Here is a 19,675-nt window from a genome sequence, read left to right as displayed (position 1 = left end):
ACCCCATCCTTGTCAGGCGGTGAGCTGCACACACAGTGAAAGTCCCTCTCTAAAAAACAAGGCGACCCTTGACTTCTGCACGCATGCACACACGTGTGCACACACCCATGTGTATACGTACAAACATGTACTCACATGCCACTACAAATGCATACATTTTTATTAAAAAAAGCATTTACCCTTCGGCATTTTCAACATCACTTAATAGGAATTTATAAGGTGATAGTACGTCACCACTGAAACACTAAGGGGATGGTTTAATAAATTAGATGAATATAGTGGAGTTCATCTTAAAGGCGGAGGCAGGTTTGTATGAGCCGTTGGCACCTTGTTCATTTTTTTACAAAATACTGGGGGTGGGGGAGGGGGATGTGATTCTAGCGTCACAGACAGCAGGGAAAGAGGATGGTGTTTCCTTGGCCTGGTATATTGCTGAAGACAGAGGTACTGGTTCCAGAGGTCTCTAAGCCGCTAGTTCTTATTCCCTTCCTGTTTCCTCAGCTCCTGCTCAGCTCCACTGTCCGCCAGCATCCACTGTGCAGCCACATTGGCTGTTCCATGCGGCACATCCGCCCATGGCATTACCCACTGCAAAATCCTTGGGTCTTTCCCAGTGACCATAAGATAATTTCTAGACTTCTTAGCCTAGATGAGCAAACTATAATTTTTTTCCTGTGTACTTTTCCAGCTCTGATCCCTTCCAAGAAAATCACCAGTGTACACCAAGCCGTCCACCATTACCCCCAAAGAACAGTTTTCTTGCATCCCTGAATACCTTTGGACAAGCTGGGAGCTTCTGAAGCTTCCTTTATTTATCTGGCAAATTCCAGGCTAGCGTTTGAAATTCAGCCCCTCAGCCACTTCCCTGCTGGGCATAGTTGAATGTCTCATCTTCCGAGCCTTCAGTAATGTTTCCCCCCCACACACCCTCAGGATTAATGGGATAGGTGTCCTGGAGGTGTCCGGGAGTTAGAACACACGTGACCTACTCTGCCTTCAGCTCATGCTCTCCCTGCCGAACCCAATTCAGTATCCCTCTCTCGGGGCTCTCTGGTGTCCTTGGCCTGAGGCCTGGTACCAGTTTTCCATCATCTGTGATGCATTTAGAAGAAGAAAAACCCTGCTCCATGGTGAATTTTCTTCTTAAAGATCGAAATCAATTCCTATTCGGGGTGCTAAAAGTGTGTTCATAAAAAGGTACCGATAGTAGATTATGGGGTATGTTTACGCTTCTAGTTGACAACGTTCCGTCAGAGTTGTTGAAAGTTTACAGTTCTCTGAAACCCAAGGTCTGGGAACACTGCTGTATCTCATGAGGTGGCACCAAGTCCCCAGAGTCAAAGCCTGTGAGTCATCCTTGGCTTCTCCTCCTTTCCCATCCCTCCGCCCCCGCCACATTCAGACACTTAGCAAGTCCTGCCAAGTCAACCTCCTAAATATTTCTGGAATCCGTCCTCTCCCTCTGTCCTTGCTGCTAACTCCTCAGGAAAGGCCTACTCTATTTTCCCGATGCTACTGCAGGGAGAGTCCCTTTTTGGTCTCCCTGCCTGCCTTCTCGTACCCATACCGCAAGACCGAGGAATTTGAAAATGAAAATAGTCATTCTCTAGAGGATACATTTGTTGCATTGAACAAGATTCTCTAGTGGGGCTGGCTTTTTTGTTGACTGCCTTTCTCTTGGGTTCGAGTACCCTACCTCTACCCCTTGTTTGCAAAACTCTCAGTATTCTAAGGTAGTTCTTCAGTCATTTCTTCTGTGAACCGTTTACTACATTTCAAGGCTAGATGCACCTTTTGCTTTTCTTTAAATGACATTTGTTTATATATGTGTGGCATCTACACACACACACACACACACACACACACACACACACACACACACACACACACACCCTGTACTCACAGTGTGGGAACTTATGAAAGGAAGAACCCAATACCCAAAATAGCCAGTTATGTGGAATATCCGGTTGTCTAATATGTTTGGAGTAAAGGTGTTTAATGCTCTTAAAGAAATCTGACTTTTATTTACGTTGACAAATTTCTCATTCCCTTAACTTTTTCTTGCTGCTCTTGTCTGAAGCAAGCTCAAACTCAAAAGGAAGTTTGAGTCACAGGAATATAGCACATCTTGCTTTACTATTTACATGCTTTTACACCCTGCAAAACTAGCCAATTTCAGGTCTGTATGCTTAAGCTGTTATGAGGTAGTTCTTTCAGTGTCTGTGACTATGTTGCTTTCTGACCTTTTAATATAGTTTTCCATTAGTCTTACCTAGGTACAGACAGTATCTATCTCAATTGTTAACAATGTAACACCTGGAAGTTTTGTTAGGACAGACCTAATTCTTAAGTGTAATTTTTATCATACTCTTTTAAAACCCGCATCTTAACCATTTTGATTGCCAGTTTCTTGTTTTTGGTAGAATGTGTCTTTAGCTTGTCCATTCTGCTCTCTTTGACTGTTTTCTCATCTATCAAAACACTCTATAGAACTATATACTCTCTGAACTCCCTCTAGTTAGGAAAGTTCAGTGTGTCTATCCTGGATTTTTTTTTTCTTGGCTTACATAATGAGTATTAGAGTTATTGAGGATTCCATAAGCCAGCATTGTTTCTCTTTTGTTCTGTGGTATTCTGCTAAAGCGTGCATGTGTGTGCGTCTATATGTCTCAAATACAGATAGCTGTGTGTACCAGTTTGGGTGACTCCTTCACTGTTCACTTTTTCTGTTTGTTTTTGTTTTTATTTTGTTTTATGTTTCTGGTTGTTTTGTTTTGCTTTTGCTTTTGTGAAATAGAGTTCTTTCTAGTTGACCTGAAACTCATCAAGTAAGCTGAGCTGGCCTTCTATAAGGCCCCAGGGATGTGCCTTTCCGTACCCCATTATTGGTGGATTTACAAGCATACATTACCACACTCAGCCTTTCAAAAACATCATTTAAATCTACGTTTATTTATTTTGTGGGTGGAGAGCTGGGAGATGTGCAGGGACAACTGTACCTGTGTGGCAATCAGAGGACAGCTTGGGGGGATAAGTTCTCACCAGATGGATCTCAGGGATTGAACTCAGGTACTGAGTCATCAGGCTGGGCAAGCAAAATGCCTTTACCCTTTCAAGCACCCCAGCCTAGCAGCCCACTCGTAGGCTTCTGTACCTGGGTTCTGGATAACTAAAAGACGAACATCGTTGACCACTCTCGCTGTTTCCAGTTCTGACAGACGTTGAGTTTGCTCCCTTGTCTTTTTTAGAGTTTCTCTGTGTTGGGTAGAATATTGAACATTATAAATCATCATTGATTAAGGAATGGAAAGCATGGGTTTTTTCCCCCCTCTGAGAGGAAAATTAAGAACTGGCATTGTTCAGTTTACTGATTTTAAAATTACATCTTCAGGATAAGTGATAAGGATTTTTAATAAATTCAGGATCAGGTTGAAGTCAGTGATGTGAGAAAATACTTTTGCTTTTGATTTTGGTTGTTTAGAAAACAGTTTTTTGTTTTGTTTTGTTTTGTTTTGTTTTTTGAGACCGGGTTTCTCTGTGCAGCCTTGGCTGTCCTGGAACTCACTCTGTAGACCAGGCTAGCTTCGAATGCAAGAAATCCATTTGTCTCTGACTCCCCAATGCTGAGATTAAAGGCGTGCACCACCATGCCCAGTTCAAAAACCATGAGAAATAGAAAATTTAAATATTGAAGGTTTTTTGGGTTTGTTTGTTTTTTGTTTTTTGTAATTTCTATTTTAAAACCTTCTTGCAAAGGTCTTGAGTCCCCAGCACCTACTTAATGGTTCACGTCTGTCTCTAAATCCAGTTCCCCAACTCCCCCCCTTTTTTTTAATTTATTTTTTTATTAGTCATTCCACCCATTTACATCTCAAATGATATCCCACATGCCAGTTACCCCTCCACCAACCCCCATCCCAAATCCGCCCTCCCCTTTGCCTGTATGAGGGTGCTCCCCAACCCACCCACACTCTCCCGCCCCACCTATGCTGGGCCATCAAGCCTCCATGGGACCAAGGGCCTCCCCTCCAGTTGCTGTCAGGCAAGGCCATCCTCTGCTATACGAGGGAGCCATGGATCCCTCCAGGTACACTCCTTGGTTGGTGGTCTGGACTCTGGGAGAACTGGGTGGTCAGACCAGCCTATGTTGTTCTTCCAAGGGGGTTGCAGACCCCCTCCACTCCTCCAGTCCTCCTCCAGCTCCCCCACCAGGTTCCCTGAGGTCACCCTGATGGTTGGCTCCAAATATCCACATCTGCATTGACCAGTTGCTGGCCGGACCTCCTCAGGAACTGCCACACTAGGTTCCTGTCAGCAAGTAAGTACCTCTTGACCATGGCCATAGTGTTGGGCTTGGTGTCTGGAGACATGATGGATCCCCAGGTTGGGCAATCCCTAGTTGGCCCTTCCTACAATCTCTGCTCCATTTTTTTTTGTCCTTGTTCTTCCTTTGGACAGGAACATTTTTGGGTTAAAAACATTGAGATGGGAGGATGTCCCCATCCCTTGACCGGGTGCGGTGCCTGTCTGCTATAAGAGGTCTCTACAGGAGGTCTCTCCCCCTTCTCTGTGCATTTCAGCTAAAGTCATCCCCACTGGGTCCTGGGAGCCTCACGTTTCCCTGGCCATCCCCAGTCCTCATCCCTCCCTGCTACATATTTATGTTCGATTTCCTGACCCTCTGTACCTCTCTCAAAGCTCCAGATCCTGATGCTGCCCCTCTTATTTCCTCCTCTCCTTTCTCCATCACCGGTCCCCCTTTCCCTCCACCTCCTACAATCGTCCTGTTCCCCCCTCAATGCAGGACTGAAGCATCCACACCCTGGTCTTCCTTCCTTACATGCTCCATAAGTTCTGTGGGTTGTATTATGGGCATTGTGAGCTTTTGGGCTAATATTCACTTATGCAATGAGTGTTCTTTTGTGTCTGGGTTACCTCACTCAGGATGATATTTTCTAGTTCCATCCATTTGCCTGCAAATTCCATGAAGTTACTGCTTTTAATGGCTGTGTAGTACACCATTGTGTAAATGTACCACATTTTCTGTATCCATTCCTCTGTTGAGCCATCTGTGTTGTTTCCAGCTTGTGGCTAGTATAAGTAAGGTGAACATAGTGGAGCACGTGTCCTTGCTATATTTTGGAGCATCTTTTGGTTATATGCCCAGGCCAACTCCCTGTTTTGACCTCCGAGGATACCAGGCATGCACATGGTAGTCACACATAAAGGCAAACTAATCATACACATAAAAATAAATAAATCTTCAAAAGTTGTTTTATGCAGTATGCTCTCATAAACAGCATGATGAGGAAATATCAGAAAACAAATAATTCATAATTTTATCACCCAAAGATAACCACTGACAGCAACGTGACTTATCCCATGCTGTTCTGTTTACATATACGGAATCATACGGGACAAACTCTTCCAAGCCTGCAGGACATCATGAAAGCCTTCTGTGCCCAGTAAATGTAGATCTGTATCATGAGAGCCACATTGTGTGTGGGGGTAGGGTGGGGAGCAGAAGACACACACACACAAAGATCCTTACCAGTTTGCATTCCTGAGTAATGGGGGACATTTTCAAAACACTTTGCAGATGATGTATGGTTTTATCATTAGAGCAAAATAAATCATGTGATCTCTCACATTGATGTGAGCCCATGCTGGACAACTTTGAAAATCACATCACTGATTTGCTTTTCTTAGTGTTACTAGATTTTTTTTTTGTTTATTTCTTTTATGTTACAACTTAATGGTCTTTTGTGATTCCTTAAAAGGAAGGGACTTGCAGGGTTGCTTTATTGGATGAGAACCTGATCGTAAGTACCTGAGCGGGTTGGCGCTGGCTGGAATAAAGTGACTAAGAAGTGAATAAGTGAATAAGAGTTCTAAGGGTGTGGTACTGAGGAGTTTTGACGTACGGCATAGGTCAGACTTGTTTCTTCTCCTAAGACTGTGCAGACAGTCTTCACCACACGTGGCTTCCTAGTTTTGGCTGCTTTGTCGTTTTTCCTCAAGAGAGGCCCAAGCTGGAAGAGGGGGCTTTTACAGGTCAGAAATGGAACGAGAACTGAATGTTGACAGTTGTCCAGAATGTTCCGCACTGTATGTGACTCAAGCCAAAGCCGTTCACTTTTAAAAATACCTCTTAACTCTTCTATTCTTGGAATCAGAGCATCTTTTTCAAGCCCTTTTTGGTGAATTGCTGTGTGTCATTTTTCTAACCAGTCAAAGAAGGAGCACAAGAGAGCAAGAGATCAGTACTCTTTAGCTTTTCAATTTTCTGTGTGTGTGTGTGTGTGTGTGTGTGTGTGTGTGTGGTATGTTGTGTATGAGTGCCTAGTGTGTTGTGCCTTGTGTGTATTGTATTGTATACGTGGTGTGTATGTGGTATGTTATGTATATGTGTCTGGTGTGTGTGTGACATGTGTTTTGTGTGTGTGTTTTGATTGTATGATGTGTGGGTCATGTGTCTTTGTGTGTGTATAATGTATGTGAGGTGTGTGTGTGTCTGGTGTGTTGTATCTGATGGGTATGTGGTGTGTGTGTGTGGGTGTCTGGTGTGTGTGTTGTGTCTGATGTGTACGTTTGGTGTATGTATGATGTATGTGTAGTGTGTGTATGTGGTGTGTGTGTGTGTGTGTGGTGTGTGATGTGTTGGGAGAGTCTGTGTATTTGGTCTGGTGTGTGTGTGTTGCATCTGGTGTGTATATGTGGTGTGTGTGTGTGTGTGTGTGTGTGTGTGTCTGTGTATATGGTATGTGTGTGTGGTGTGTGTATGCTGTATGTGAGGTGTGTAAGTATCTATGTGTATGGTGTGTGTGTGTGTGTGTGTGTGTGTCTGGTGTGTGTCTGGTGTGTTGTGTCTGTGTATATGGTATGTTTGTGTGGTGTGTGTATGCTGTATGTGAGGTGTGTAAGTATCTATGTGTATGGTGTGTGTGTGTGTCTGGTGTGTGTCTAGTGTGTTGTGTCTGATGTTTATGTGGTGTTGGGGGGATCTGGTGTGTGTGTTATGTCTGCTGTGTGTGTGTAGACAGCAGGGGTGGTATGCACAGTGAGATCTGCATTATTGACCCCTGCTTTTCCTGCAACAGAGCAGAAGTTTAAGTCTGCTCCCATCACTGCACTCTGTCCCAATGCTTTAAGAAAAGTACAAAGCCTTTTTTCTCTGCTGCTCTTTTCCTCCTATTTGTTTTGACTTGTTTCAAACATCTTTATTAAGATACAGTATGAACACCATATGAAATTCACCTGTGCGAGTATGTAGTTTAGTGATCATTCCAGTGCATTTACCGTGGTTGTGCAACTCTCCCCATGACCTAAATTTAGAACGTTTTCATCACCCTCGCAAGAAACCAAGTAGACATAAGCATCTGTTCCTTTTCTTCCACCAACCCCTGTGCTCCAATCCTTGGCAACTAATTGTTCAGTCTGTTTTTGACTCTGTGGTTCAGCCCATTTCTCTACACTCCATATAAATGAATCATGCCACCTTCAAGACTGAATTCTTCCATTTAGCAGAATTTTTTGAGGTTTATCCAGCATAGTATGGGTCCATATTTCTTTTTATTACCAACTAAGATTCCATGCATGGGTGTGCTGCATTTCTTTCTCCATTAGCTGACAGATGGGTATTTCCCCTGGTTTTGCCTTTTGGCGCTTAGGAATAGTGGTGCAAATCAAAAACCAGAACCCTCTCGCAGAGTTGCTGTGCGAACCTTAAGATGTCAGATATGTAGAAGTTAGCGAGTCAGAAACAGACACGTAAGAATTTCATGATGAATGCAGTGTGGCAGGTCTGGCCCTCTGGGGTCGGCATCCATCACAGAGGCTGCTTGCCCAGCGCTCTAGGCACCTTCTCTTCTGCTTTGCTCCTGACCTTCTCCAGAGCTATCATTTTGAAACCATCTGTTCAGTAGCCGTTTCCTGAGTACTCACTGCGTGTCAGATGCGGCACTGAACGCGGTGGAAACTGTGAAAGGATGGATGCTTCCAGTTCAAAGCTGCTTTTGAAGTTAGCTGCTGGTACTCCGACTCGCTTGGGTCCCCTCCCACCGTGGGATTGCCGGTTCTAGATTTTGACTCAGATGCTTCGTGTGGTTGAAGTTAACTGTCATGTAAAGAGACTTGTGTGAGCTAAAACGTTGGCCGTGTCTGATAGAGACTGCAAGCCATCAGAAGGTGGGCATTGGCTGTAGCTGTGGTTGGTGAATTATTCTTTATTCAAATCTAGACCCAAGGAGTCTGCAGCTGGCAGGCAGGTGTCTTCCTTTGGTAGAGCCGGCTTTATGGTCCTTTTGAATTTTCAAAATGGTTAGGCATCAGTTTTGGACTGAGCAAAACTTATCAACTCCTCATTGCTTAGTTGCTCCTCTCTCTCTCTCTCTCTCTCTCTCTCTCTCTCTCTCTCTCTCTCTCTCTCTCTCTCTTGGACATAAAGATTCATAGGATAACTCAGAGCTTACTTCTGTCCTGTTACTTTTGTCTTCCCAACAAAACAAAAAACAGGGTATTGTTTTTAAATGAGTTTTCTTGTTTCTGCTTTCAAGTATCATTCTCCTTTTCTACCCCCACAAAATAACACGCAGTTAGCTTAACCGAGTGAGGCTCCAACCTCATTTTTTTTATAAAGATTGATTGATTGATTGATTGATTGATTGATTGATTATGAGTACACTGTAGCTGTCTCCAGACACACCAGAAGAGGGCATCAGATCTCATCACAGATGGTTGTGAGCCACCATGTGGTTGCTGGGATTTGAACTCAGGACCTCTGGAAGATGAGCCGCCATCACTCCGGCCTGCCAACCTCATTTCTTTTCTGCCTCTGGCGCAGGCCAGACTTGAAGAGCTGCATTCAGTAATGGGGAAATGCAGCCAGTGCTTGTAGCAGGACGGTAGGACAATTCCTGCATTCCGTGGCTCTCCATTCGTTCAGACGGTTTGTTGGGAATGTGTGCAAAGCAAGAGGAAGGCATCCCAGAACCCTGTCAGCCCACAGCGCCATCCTCAGTAGCGGATTTGTGATGGAAATGTCATACCGGTTGTTATTGGGCCTTTCAGGAATGTTTCCATACACAGAAATTTTACTGTTTGCTTTATTTTCAGTGTTTACTCTAGCACAAGGCACATCTTGTAAACTTGCCCAGTTTAGGAGATTCCCGGTTTGTTGTGAAACTTTTTTTTGTTGTTGTTAAAAAACAAAAACACCCTAACAGAACCACAGTTGCCAGGTGCATGTCAGTAGAAGCTGAAAGTAGATCCCACAACCAGGAGGGCCCTGGAAGGAGGTGAGCTGTGGGCTAGCTGGTAGTGTGCTGGAGGGGAGAGCAGGTGAGAGCGGAGCACAGGAAGGTGACGTCGTGACTCCCCATCAGATTTGCATGAGGGCTTTCCCTCACCTGAGGCTTCCGATAATTTGATGCGCTGATGTATTTCACCTTTTCACCAATCGCTAGTGGGGAAGAGGTTTGTTTAACTGTGGGTTTCCGAGGTGCATGCCCCGGGCATTGGGCTCAACCTTTAATTAATTGAACTGTGTATCTCTATATTACTTTTAAGTCCTCCTGTCTCCCTCATTTCCTTTCCTGTTGTAGGTTCTGTACTCCCGTGAGCGATGAGCGTGGCTGCCTGTCTCTTCTTCCTTTGTCTCCTTTTGCTCTATAAAATGTCTCTGGTTGCATCAGAAACCCCAAATAGGAGTTATTTTCCTGAAACTGCCCCACGTTGGCCCTGATCTCACCGTGTAGCTGGCGGTGCCCTCGGCTTTCTAATGCATCTTCCTGTCCTCGCCTTGTGAGGCGTGTGGTGTATGCCGACATGTTCTGTTTGTCCTGTGCTGAGGCTCACACACGAGGCCTCTCACATGAGCAGCAAGCATTGCGTCCTGCATCCCTGGTCCCTCCCCTGGGAATTCTTTAAAACGTCACAGCAGCTATGCCGCTGTGGATTACTTTTGCCCTGGTGACAAGCTGATGGAGAAAGACGCCTACCACAGGCTGCAGGTAGTCGGGAGTCTTCCCATAAAGTCAGAGAAGTCCAGTATCGGAGAGCGGTGTATCATAAACCTTTTCCACTCCTGGACCCATTCTGCCCAAGAAATGTTCTGCAACCCCAAGTTACATGAGTATATAAAATAGATACAGAAGTGAGACATGTACCAATCATAAGCTGCCCCGAAACGGTTTTCTGAAATATATACAGTTTTACTATTTATTGAAGATGAAACTGAATGTGTATTTTAGTGAGGTGGATGGGCTCGTTAATTTTTAAAAAGAATTAAATCTTGGCTGAACATGTGATATAAAAGACAGTATTCTGTGTTTTCCAGATTTGATTAACATTTTGATTTTCTAGTTGTCAACGCTGAGGACACCGTTTTGAATACATACCATAAAATGACAACATTTTGATACTTAACATTCTGAAGAGGGACAATAGGAAAGTATTGTCTTTGTGTGCCATAATTAAATCACTGTATTTCTACAACAGCAGACAGCTTTGTGTATGTAGTGCCTACCAGTCTGAGCTGGGCACTTCCAAGGGGGACTGTCTGCTGTTGTGGGGCCTGTACAGTGGGAAGAGTGCAGGCTGTGTGCAGTGGGAAGGGTGCAGGCTGTGTGCAGTGGGAAGGGCTCAGGCTGTGTGCAGTGGGAAGGGTGCAGGCTGTGTGCAGCGTGAAGGGGGCAGGCTGTGTGCAGTGGGAAGGGTGCAGGCTGTGTGCAGTGGGAAGGGCTCAGGCTGTGTGCAGTGGGAAGGGTGCAGACTGTGTGCAGTGGGAAGGGCTCAGCCTGTGTGCAGTGGGAAGGGCTCAGGCTGTGTGCAGTGGGAAGGGCTCAGGCTGTGTGCAGTGGGAAGGGCTCAGGCTGTGTGCAGTGGGAAGGGTGCAGGCTATGTGCAGCGTGAAGGGGGCAGGCTGTGTGCAGTGGGAAGGGTGCAGGCTGTGTGCAGCGTGAAGGGGGCAGGCTGTGTGCAGTGGGAAGGGTGCAGGCTGTGTGCAGCGTGAAGGGGGCAGGCTGTGTACAGTGGGAAGGGCGCAGGCTGTGTGCAGTGGGAAGGGTGCAGGCTGTGTACAGTGGGAAGGGTGCAGGCTGTGTGCAGTGGGAAGGGTGCAGGCTGTGTACAGTGGGAAGGGGGCAGGCTGTGTGCAGTGTGAAGGGTGCAGGCTGTGTGCAGTGGGAAGGGTGCAGGCTGTGTGCAGTGTGAAGGGTGCAGGCTGTGTGCAGTGGGAAGGGTGCTTGCTGCAACACAAGTTTGCCATAGCCAGAAAAACCTTGGCCAAGTTAATGTTTTTAACTTTCAATTAATTTTTGGTTGTCCTGTTCAGACAACCTTTTCTGTTGCCAAATATTTTGCCACCTAATATTCAGCTACTTAATCCCAAATGGAGTTATGTCTCATGGGTTAAGGAGCTGTACCTTAGAAGACACTAGCATTTTTTGCATGCAAGAATTTAACTCCCTGCATTAGCTGTACAGTATAACTAACTGTATAGGCTGCATTTGAGGTCAGATATTGGTGTGTTGAAGTCAGTACTTCCAAAATATTTGTAGATATTGATAAATATTGGTAGCTATTTATCGTGCATTATTTCTAGTCAAGTTCCTGTATATAAGCATAATAACATGATTTGCCAGGGGTTAAAGCTGGTTTTACTGTAAATAAAAAAAACTCAATTAAAATTCAGAAATGTGACGACGTCACCGACTCAGGTAACTTTTCTAAATTCAGAAAGTAGATCAGGCAGTGTAGATGAGGCACCTAAAAAAGATCCCCCGAAATCCTTGCCTCATTCTGTGGATTAAAGTGGGGGTGACATCGACTACCAGCAGTTGCAGGCGTCCTCCAGTCTGGCAATGCTAATATCAAGGGAGTCTGAGTCTTGCTCTCTCGATTGCAGTGAGATTCTCGGGACCAACTCTCTGGCTTCCACCCATCCGTGATCCGTAGTTGTCACCGCACAGCATTGCTCGCATGCTTTACCTGCCCTGTGTCCCTCAGAAACTTACGCTGGGTATGGCTCCTGCGCGTGCTAGGTACTGGTGCACATTTTGGAGCTGCTGCATACACTTCAGCAGCACAGTGGTTGCTGTCGGTGGTGAATACTTCTGGAGTTTGTCATTTCATGTTGACGGTGAATCATTGCACACAGTCTGTATTTCACAAGCAAAAAGATCCTCCTAGCCAACTGTACAGAAGTGTGGGGCTGGTGGAAAGGGTGAAGACCGATTGGATGCACAAACCGTAACCACCAGAAGCACTTCATGAACTTTCAAGATTTGGGGGAGGAAACCCTTCTCAATTTCAAGTTCTGGCTCTAGTTCAAATAAGAATTTGTTATGTCCCTCAGCCAGCTGTGCCAGACAGCGCTCAGCTCTAAAACTATTTGGTATCCAAACAATGAAGAGTGTGTGCTGCAGGGTCAGGGAAACCTGACAGGAAAAGAGTCCTCTTAAAACTTCCTGCTTAGCCAATAATACAGATTTCCCTTTTATTATAGCCACAATAGAAAGGCAGAGACTGTGTTTACAAAGCTCCTTGCTTGGGAGACGTTTGTAAATTGTAAACCTTGGAAATCCCAAACCTACCGGACAGGACGTAATCCCATCCATTCCTGAAGGTAGCTTGCCTGTCCGATCCTGAACAGCAAGTTAAATGGAGACTACAAACAGGAAATGGCCATTAAGAATTACAATGGGTAGGATGCAGAGTTAATTCATGGAATGTTTTGTTAGAGGACAGCAGGAAAACTGAGTGTTGTGCCGGCTGCGTCCTAGTTCTCTACCTCACGCCAGCAGCCAGAGGTTTGAACAATAGAGACTGCAGACAAAGTAGCTTACTGGGTGCAGCCATTAGGGATTGGCTGGTTTCCCTGTGAAATGATACACCTGTATTTTGGATCAAGTTCACTCTGATAAGATGGATGGATAGCCTCAATAAATACTGAGAACCACTTCTCATCTTTTCTCCTTAAGAAATAGTGCTTATTTGTGTGTGTGTGTGTGTGTGTGTGTGTGTGTGTGTGTGTGTGTGTGCGCGTGTGCCTTCATGAGTTTATGTGCTTCGTGTGTGTGCAGGGGCCCTTGCAGGCCACAAGAGGGTGTCAGATCTCCTGGAGCTGGGGTTTTAGACAGTTGTAGGCAGCCTTGTGAGTAGCAAGCGCAATGAACAGCTGACCCATCTCCCCAGCCCCTCATTCCCTCTCTGAATGGATGCCTACTCCAATGACATAGTGTGGGTCTGTGATAAAGGTTGAACGGCATTTCCCTCTGAAGGTCAGTGCGGTGCGGCTACATTCTTTCTCTGGAAATGTAGTCATGTCATCAATAGTATGCTGTCATATTACTGAATATTTTAGAAAGTCATAAGTGTCGGCCAACATAAGAAATCATACAATGGAAATTATTCCCCAGTGTTTATGTTAAAATAGATCTATTCTGCTCTTTTCTTTTGCATGCAAGTCCACGGAATATAAACAGGGATTTGTGTAAATCATTTACACACACACACACACACACACACACACACACGCACACGCACACACACGTTAACATTCAGCCAAATAGTGAGACCTTAGTTTATTTTAATTGGGTTATGTGGAACTTACCATATTGAAATATTTATTGTATTTTGCCTACCAAAATGATTACTGTTCGATTTGGAGTAATTTTAGAGGGAACCATAGATACAAAGATATCATGAGTATTGGGTCCTAGAATTTCCAAAATCAATATTCACAAATGTTGGCTCAAAGTGTATTTTCTATCCATTGTGATTAATGCAACTATTAACTTTTAGTATAATGTTATATACAAACTGTATATAATTATATAATATATAAAACTACATGTATATATAGCAATGTATATACATATACATATAGTTTATATATAATAGTATATACTGTACACACAAACACATAACTGAACAATTAGTGCAGTTTTATATTACACTGAAGAGCAGTATTTCCTCAAACGCCTTCTTCGAAGCAACCCCTCTACAAGCTCCTGACAGCTGGCACCAAAGCCTCAAAGCAGGAAGTCTATTTCCTTGATGTGGACTGTGAGTTTCTAAGGAAATTGGTGATATCCTCCGCTTTGCAAATTAGCAGTAACACCTGAAATTTAAAAGTAGCTTCTTCTCGAACCTGTGTGCGAAACTTCTACATGGCACCTGATTTCTTACATCTAGCAATGTATAAGTACACGCATCAGAAGCCACACAATAGTGACCGGAGGATGGTTCAGAAGTTTAAGAGCATTTGTTGCGCTTGTGAAGGACATGAGTTCGGTTCCCAGCACCCAAATGCTGGCACACAGCCCTCTGTCATTCCAGTTCTAGGTGGTCCAAAGCCCTCGCCCTCTGTCTCCAAAGGCACCGAGTATACACATAATGCACAAACGTGCCGGCAAAATACTTACGTACGTGAACTAAAATAATGCTTGACTGTATGCGCTGCCACACACCTGTGTAGATTCACTCTGCTTTTAAATATCACCCCAGGTGCATCGTTTCAGACGGTCAGCAGTGGCCTGGTCAGGCTCACCCCTACCTGATTGCTGTGTCCTTACTGTGAGGCCGAGTTACCTTAGGTGACATTAGCAGATATTTCCTATCATGAAGAGCAGGGAAATACATAAAGAGAAGCAGCTTGGGTGGTTAAAAGTTAGTCACGAATTGTGTCATGTAAGAGCCTTGAAACGGTTTCATTGAGATGTAGCAACGCCGCCTACTGCCAGAGCTGTTAGGTAATTTTTAAGACAACGGTTTAGGGAGCGGAGAACTTTTGGCTCAACTGGGTTATGTCCCCATCATAATTTTTTTCCTTCTTCTGAAAATTAGTAACAGCAAACACATACGAAGATGTGTGTGTGTGTGTGTATGTGTGTGTGCATATATGTATACATACATATATATATATGCATACATTTTATATCCCTTTAATAAGAACCGGAGCTGTTCATTAACTGGCATGTGGTGACTGGCACACCCTTTTCATTTAGGAATATGTTAGTCACAATGGGAACGTTTTTAATTCTAATGGACACGTACTGGCCTACTTATAGTGGTTTGTATTTTATGTCACTACATCTCGTTTTTTGGCCCACTGCAGTTTTGTTGCAAATACAGAAGCATCGGATACAAAGAAGCTTTCTGATTTGCAACTCTTTTTCTTTCCTTTGAGAAAAACTAGTTGAAAGATGTTAATAGTAACAAGCTGGCTCGAAGCAGCTTATGTGGAAGGGTCAGACTATCAAGATCAAAGAGCTGTTTTGATAGTCTCCCCAGATGTTAAGCTGTGCATAACGGCCAGCCTTTTACACTGCGGGCTTTATACAGTTTGTTATAGATTAAGATTGATTACAGTGTTTCGTATCCACTGTTGAAATTTAGGGTTAGAAAGAAGTATGTTCGAAGGCCATGCACCTGAGAAGTAAAATGGCATGGCCCTGTAAACCAACCAGGCCTTGAAAGGTTATAAAGGTAGCATCTGGATTGAGCCAGGCAGTGAGCTCATGCTGTAGCAAGGGGACTGTGTGTACACACAGTTTCTGGGAAGAGACTTTTTTAATTTTTAAACAAAAACACAATACAAAGAGCATTTTATACATTTCCTCTTATTAGTTATATTTCATCTCAAAGAAATGTCCTTATAGCTTATTCATGGATGGTGTGTTTAATTCTTCTGACACCCTGGTGAGACGGCCATGCTTGAGACAGTGTGCTAAACTAAAACACGTTTTGTACTTGGGCTTGAAGATTCTCTAGATCACCAAAGGCTCTTTCTGTAATATTTGGGGTTTTGTTTTGTTTTGTTTTTAGTTTTCCAGTGTATGCCCCCTTTCAAATTTCAGTATTCGGATGATAAGTATTTAGCAGACCCATCCCTTCATATTCTTAAACATATTCTGTAAACATCTGAAATCCATCCTTGGAACATCATTTGTTACAGTCAGTCACTCTTCTACACAATGCTGACCCAGTGTATCGAAGCTGTGCATGGTAGCCTTTAAATACATGCAGCTATTTCCTGTCAAGTTTTTAAAAAAGATTTATTTATTTTATGCATCTGAGTACACTGTAGCTGTCTTCAGACAGGATAGAGGGCATCAGATCACATTACAGATGGGAGACGGTTGTGAGCCACCATGTGGTTGCTGGGAATTGAACTCAGGACCTCCGGAAGATCGGTCAGTGTTCTTAACCGCTGAGCCATCTCCAGCCCCTGTCAATTTTTTTAAAGAAGCCTTAGGTTTTTTTTTTTTTTACAGTAATGATTCTACGTGAGATTTGGAATGTTAAAACTAAGAACATTTCTAGGGCAGTAAGTTGGCTCACTAGGACAAGAAGTCTGTCTTTGAACTGTTTCTCCATAGTCTATCGTATCCCTGGTTGTTCTAGGAAACTGTTTTGCCCTCTACTATCTCCAAAGCATGCTCAGCTGGCCTCCAGTAATCCTCCGTCTGTGAGCTAAGAATTGTTAGAATTGTTTTGCCTGGATTGTAGGTCTGTAAAGCTATACCAGCAAGTTCTCTCGACAGACATTTAATCTCCAGTCAAGTTGCTTTTGACGACTCCTTGGATGGTCTGGCTTACACAGCTCCTTTGCTGAAGTGATACGGATATGGTCCCATTAGACATGAGCACGAGGTGTGCCACCAGTGAGGGGGTAGAAGGACAGGGTACCTGGGAGGCGCGTGTGTTACTACTTGGCTTATTTCTGCCTACTCATTCTGTTTCGTTTTTGTTTGTTTGTTTTCCCTTCTAGGTTGTTTGACGTGTGCACAGTGTCACGGACAGACAGAGAAACTAAACTTACGCTAGTGTTTGAGCATGTTGATCAAGACTTGACCACTTACTTGGATAAAGTTCCAGAACCCGGTGTGCCCACAGAGACCATAAAGGTACCAAGAATCATCTTGAATGGCTGGTTAGACTCTCCAGGGTTACAGCCTGTTGAACATCTTCCATTGTGAAATTGCTGGAGTTGGTGTTTTTGAAATCTAAAATATAATCCAAAATGTCAACTTAAGTAAGACGTTCAAAGAATGGGAAATAACCTAGCCTCTTCCAAGAGTGGGGTTGTAGTCTAGTTTTATTTTAGGGTCGATTAAAAGTGCACATTAAAATTCTTTAAAACTCCTTATTTCTATATTATCTGGCCCCAATCTTATAAAGTATAATGCAGTAGACACAGCTCAATCTATCCTGATTGTCCTTGGACCTAAAGAGATAGAATTTTCAGTGTCACTCAGAAATGCATACATTATATGCTGATTCTGAGGTATATGCATATTGTGCAAATATGCATGACCGTTAGGCCTTTTCTGTTTCGGTGGTTTGTTTTTTTTTTTTTTTTTTTTCATCTAAATGACAGGCTGTACTGTTAGGATTCAAAGACGATTAGGACACCCCTTCTGCCCTTCATGGTTAGTAAGCTGGGAAGTATATTGACTACCAAAGAGTTATTTTCTCCTTTAAGTCTAATGGGAATGCTCCTCCAAAAATATTAATAGCCTTACCTGTTATACTAATTAACTTCATTTTCCAGTTCACCTGTTAAATCCCTGCACACCTCCACACAGTAAGAGACACCCTTTTGAGTGATGGCTAGGCGATGTCCCCAGATATTGATGCATTTAGGCTGCAGCATAATAACTGATTATCCATTTAGGTTTAGGCTGGTAAGAATTCTCTTTCCTCCCATCCTGCTCTCATTGAAGAATGTGATACGTGGTGGTGTTGGTTTGCAATGTGCACATTCCTTTGTGTGCAGTGACAGAAAACTCTTAAGTCTCTAAGTGTAGACTTCTGATCACCTGTTTACGGTCCTCCACTCTGTTCTCTTTGACTGGCGTTTTCCATTCCCACGACTCCATTTCTTTCCTTTATGTACTCAATCCAGAAACTCCACCTTGGGCTTACAGAGCAGGGTTTATCCTTTTTCGCTCACCCTGTTTTCTGAGCAGAATGATCTCGGCCTTTTATGTTGTTGTTTTGTTCTGTTCTGTCTTTTGGGGGGGTTGGCTTTTCAAGGCAGGCTCTCTGTAAATCTCTATCAATCTCTGGGTGTGCTAGAACTTGCTCTATGTACCAGGCTGGTCTTGTACTCTTAGAGATCTGCTGCTCTGTCTCCCAAGAGCCAGATCAGATGTGGACTGACTCCTCACCTCAGTGCCCTTCTTCTCGTGGAGCTTCTGTTAGCCATCTCAAGGCCCAGCGGGATGTGCTTGATGCACACAGTCAGTTGGATAAGGTCTCATTCCCCTTTTACTCATTGTTACACACTGCAATTGCTTGTATTCTCTCCCTTGTGATTGTGTATGCACGTATCTATGTATGTGTCATCTGTCTGTCTGTCCGTCTGTCTGTCCGTCCATCTATCTATCTATCTATCTATCTTATCCATCTATCTATCTATCTATCTATGGATAGTACTGCCATATGTTTCTAACCCTGAGTATTGTAGTGCTTCAATAAGGCTGTTATGACATGAGTGTAAAATATACCTTACATGTTTCTGTGTTTGAACACTCATTCCCTAGCTGGGAGGAACACACAGCAGGCTGAGGCTAGAAGAAGTGTGTCTTTGGACTACAGGCCTTATGGGGTAACTCAGTATTACTTCCTGATCAGGGCGACATGAGCCAGCTGCCTGACACCCTCCCCACGAAGCTGCTTGTCTGCTTGCCTCTTACTTCTACTACAGTGTCTTACCCTTTATAATGGACTGCACCCTCTCAGACCACCAGACAAAATAAACCCTCCCTTAATTTGTTCTGTAAGGAGAAAAGTGATGGATATAAAAACCATTTTTAAAAATCTTGAATAATTGTTTAGGAGCATATACAACCATCAATGAGTACTTTAGGACACAGGCATGACTGATAACAGATATTATTACCAGGCCAATGTATCTTTTTGTCTCGGTGATTGATTTGATTTTAGGAGTTGGACTACAGGTCAACTGCCTTGTAGGTTGAAGTTTTCAAGCATGAAACCGTAGAACAGAAATTCTTTGTCATATGCATGTAATTATGCCAAATTAAGCAATTCATTGGGAAGACAAAAATGGATTCCTTTCTATAGAATGTTCTGTGGAGTAAGAGTTTTTCAGAGTACCCCAAGACACTATTTGTTCAGTGTTTAGTGTATTTAGGAAGTTTCCAGGGTGAGCACTTTGCAAACACAAAACGAGCCTGTTCTCAGTGATTTCCGTGAAATGAAAGATGAAATTCGCAGAGAGGGAGGGAGACAGACACATAGAGAGTGCGCACACAGGCACCTGGCATGGTGGTACACACCTTTAATCCTAGCACTGGGAAGCAGAGGCAGGTGGATCTCTGAGTTCAAAGCCACCCTGGTCTACAGAGCTGGTTCCAGGATAGCCAGGGCTACAAGGCTGCACAGAGAAACCCTGTCTTGAAAAACAAAACGAGAGAGAGAAAGGTCTCATAAAAGCATATGACAATCATTCTCAGCGATTGTTTAATAGTTTGGGGACATTTTCAAGTACCAACAAGTAAGCCTAACCTAGGTCTTAAGTCTTTTTCTTTGTGGTACCAAAGTATTCTCTAAGGTAGTCACAGCATCTAGAAGGTTAATAGATAACGTACTGACATTATATTACGTGCATTGAAACATGCTATGTTATTGTTAATAATAATAA

General features: G+C 43.6%; 1 protein-coding gene across 4 annotated transcripts in view; it reads left to right on the top strand.

Moving 5' to 3' along the window:
- Window positions 1-19,675, top strand: part of Cdk6 (cyclin-dependent kinase 6) — a 192,320-nt gene that overhangs the window by 37,048 nt on the left and 135,597 nt on the right. For all 4 annotated transcript variants that reach the window (NM_001191861.3, XM_087655548.1, XM_087655549.1 and 1 more), the window contains 1 exon segment: window positions 16,775-16,910. In NM_001191861.3, the coding sequence (NP_001178790.1) occupies window positions 16,775-16,910 (136 nt within the window).

This window comes from Rattus norvegicus, chromosome 4 (genome assembly GCF_021556685.1).
Source record: "Rattus norvegicus strain SHRSP/BbbUtx chromosome 4, alternate assembly SHRSP_T2T, whole genome shotgun sequence".
Lineage (NCBI taxonomy): Eukaryota > Metazoa > Chordata > Mammalia > Rodentia > Muridae > Rattus > Rattus norvegicus.
The sequence above is the reverse complement of the archived record's forward strand: the minus strand, read 5'-3'. Positions and strand labels throughout refer to the sequence as shown.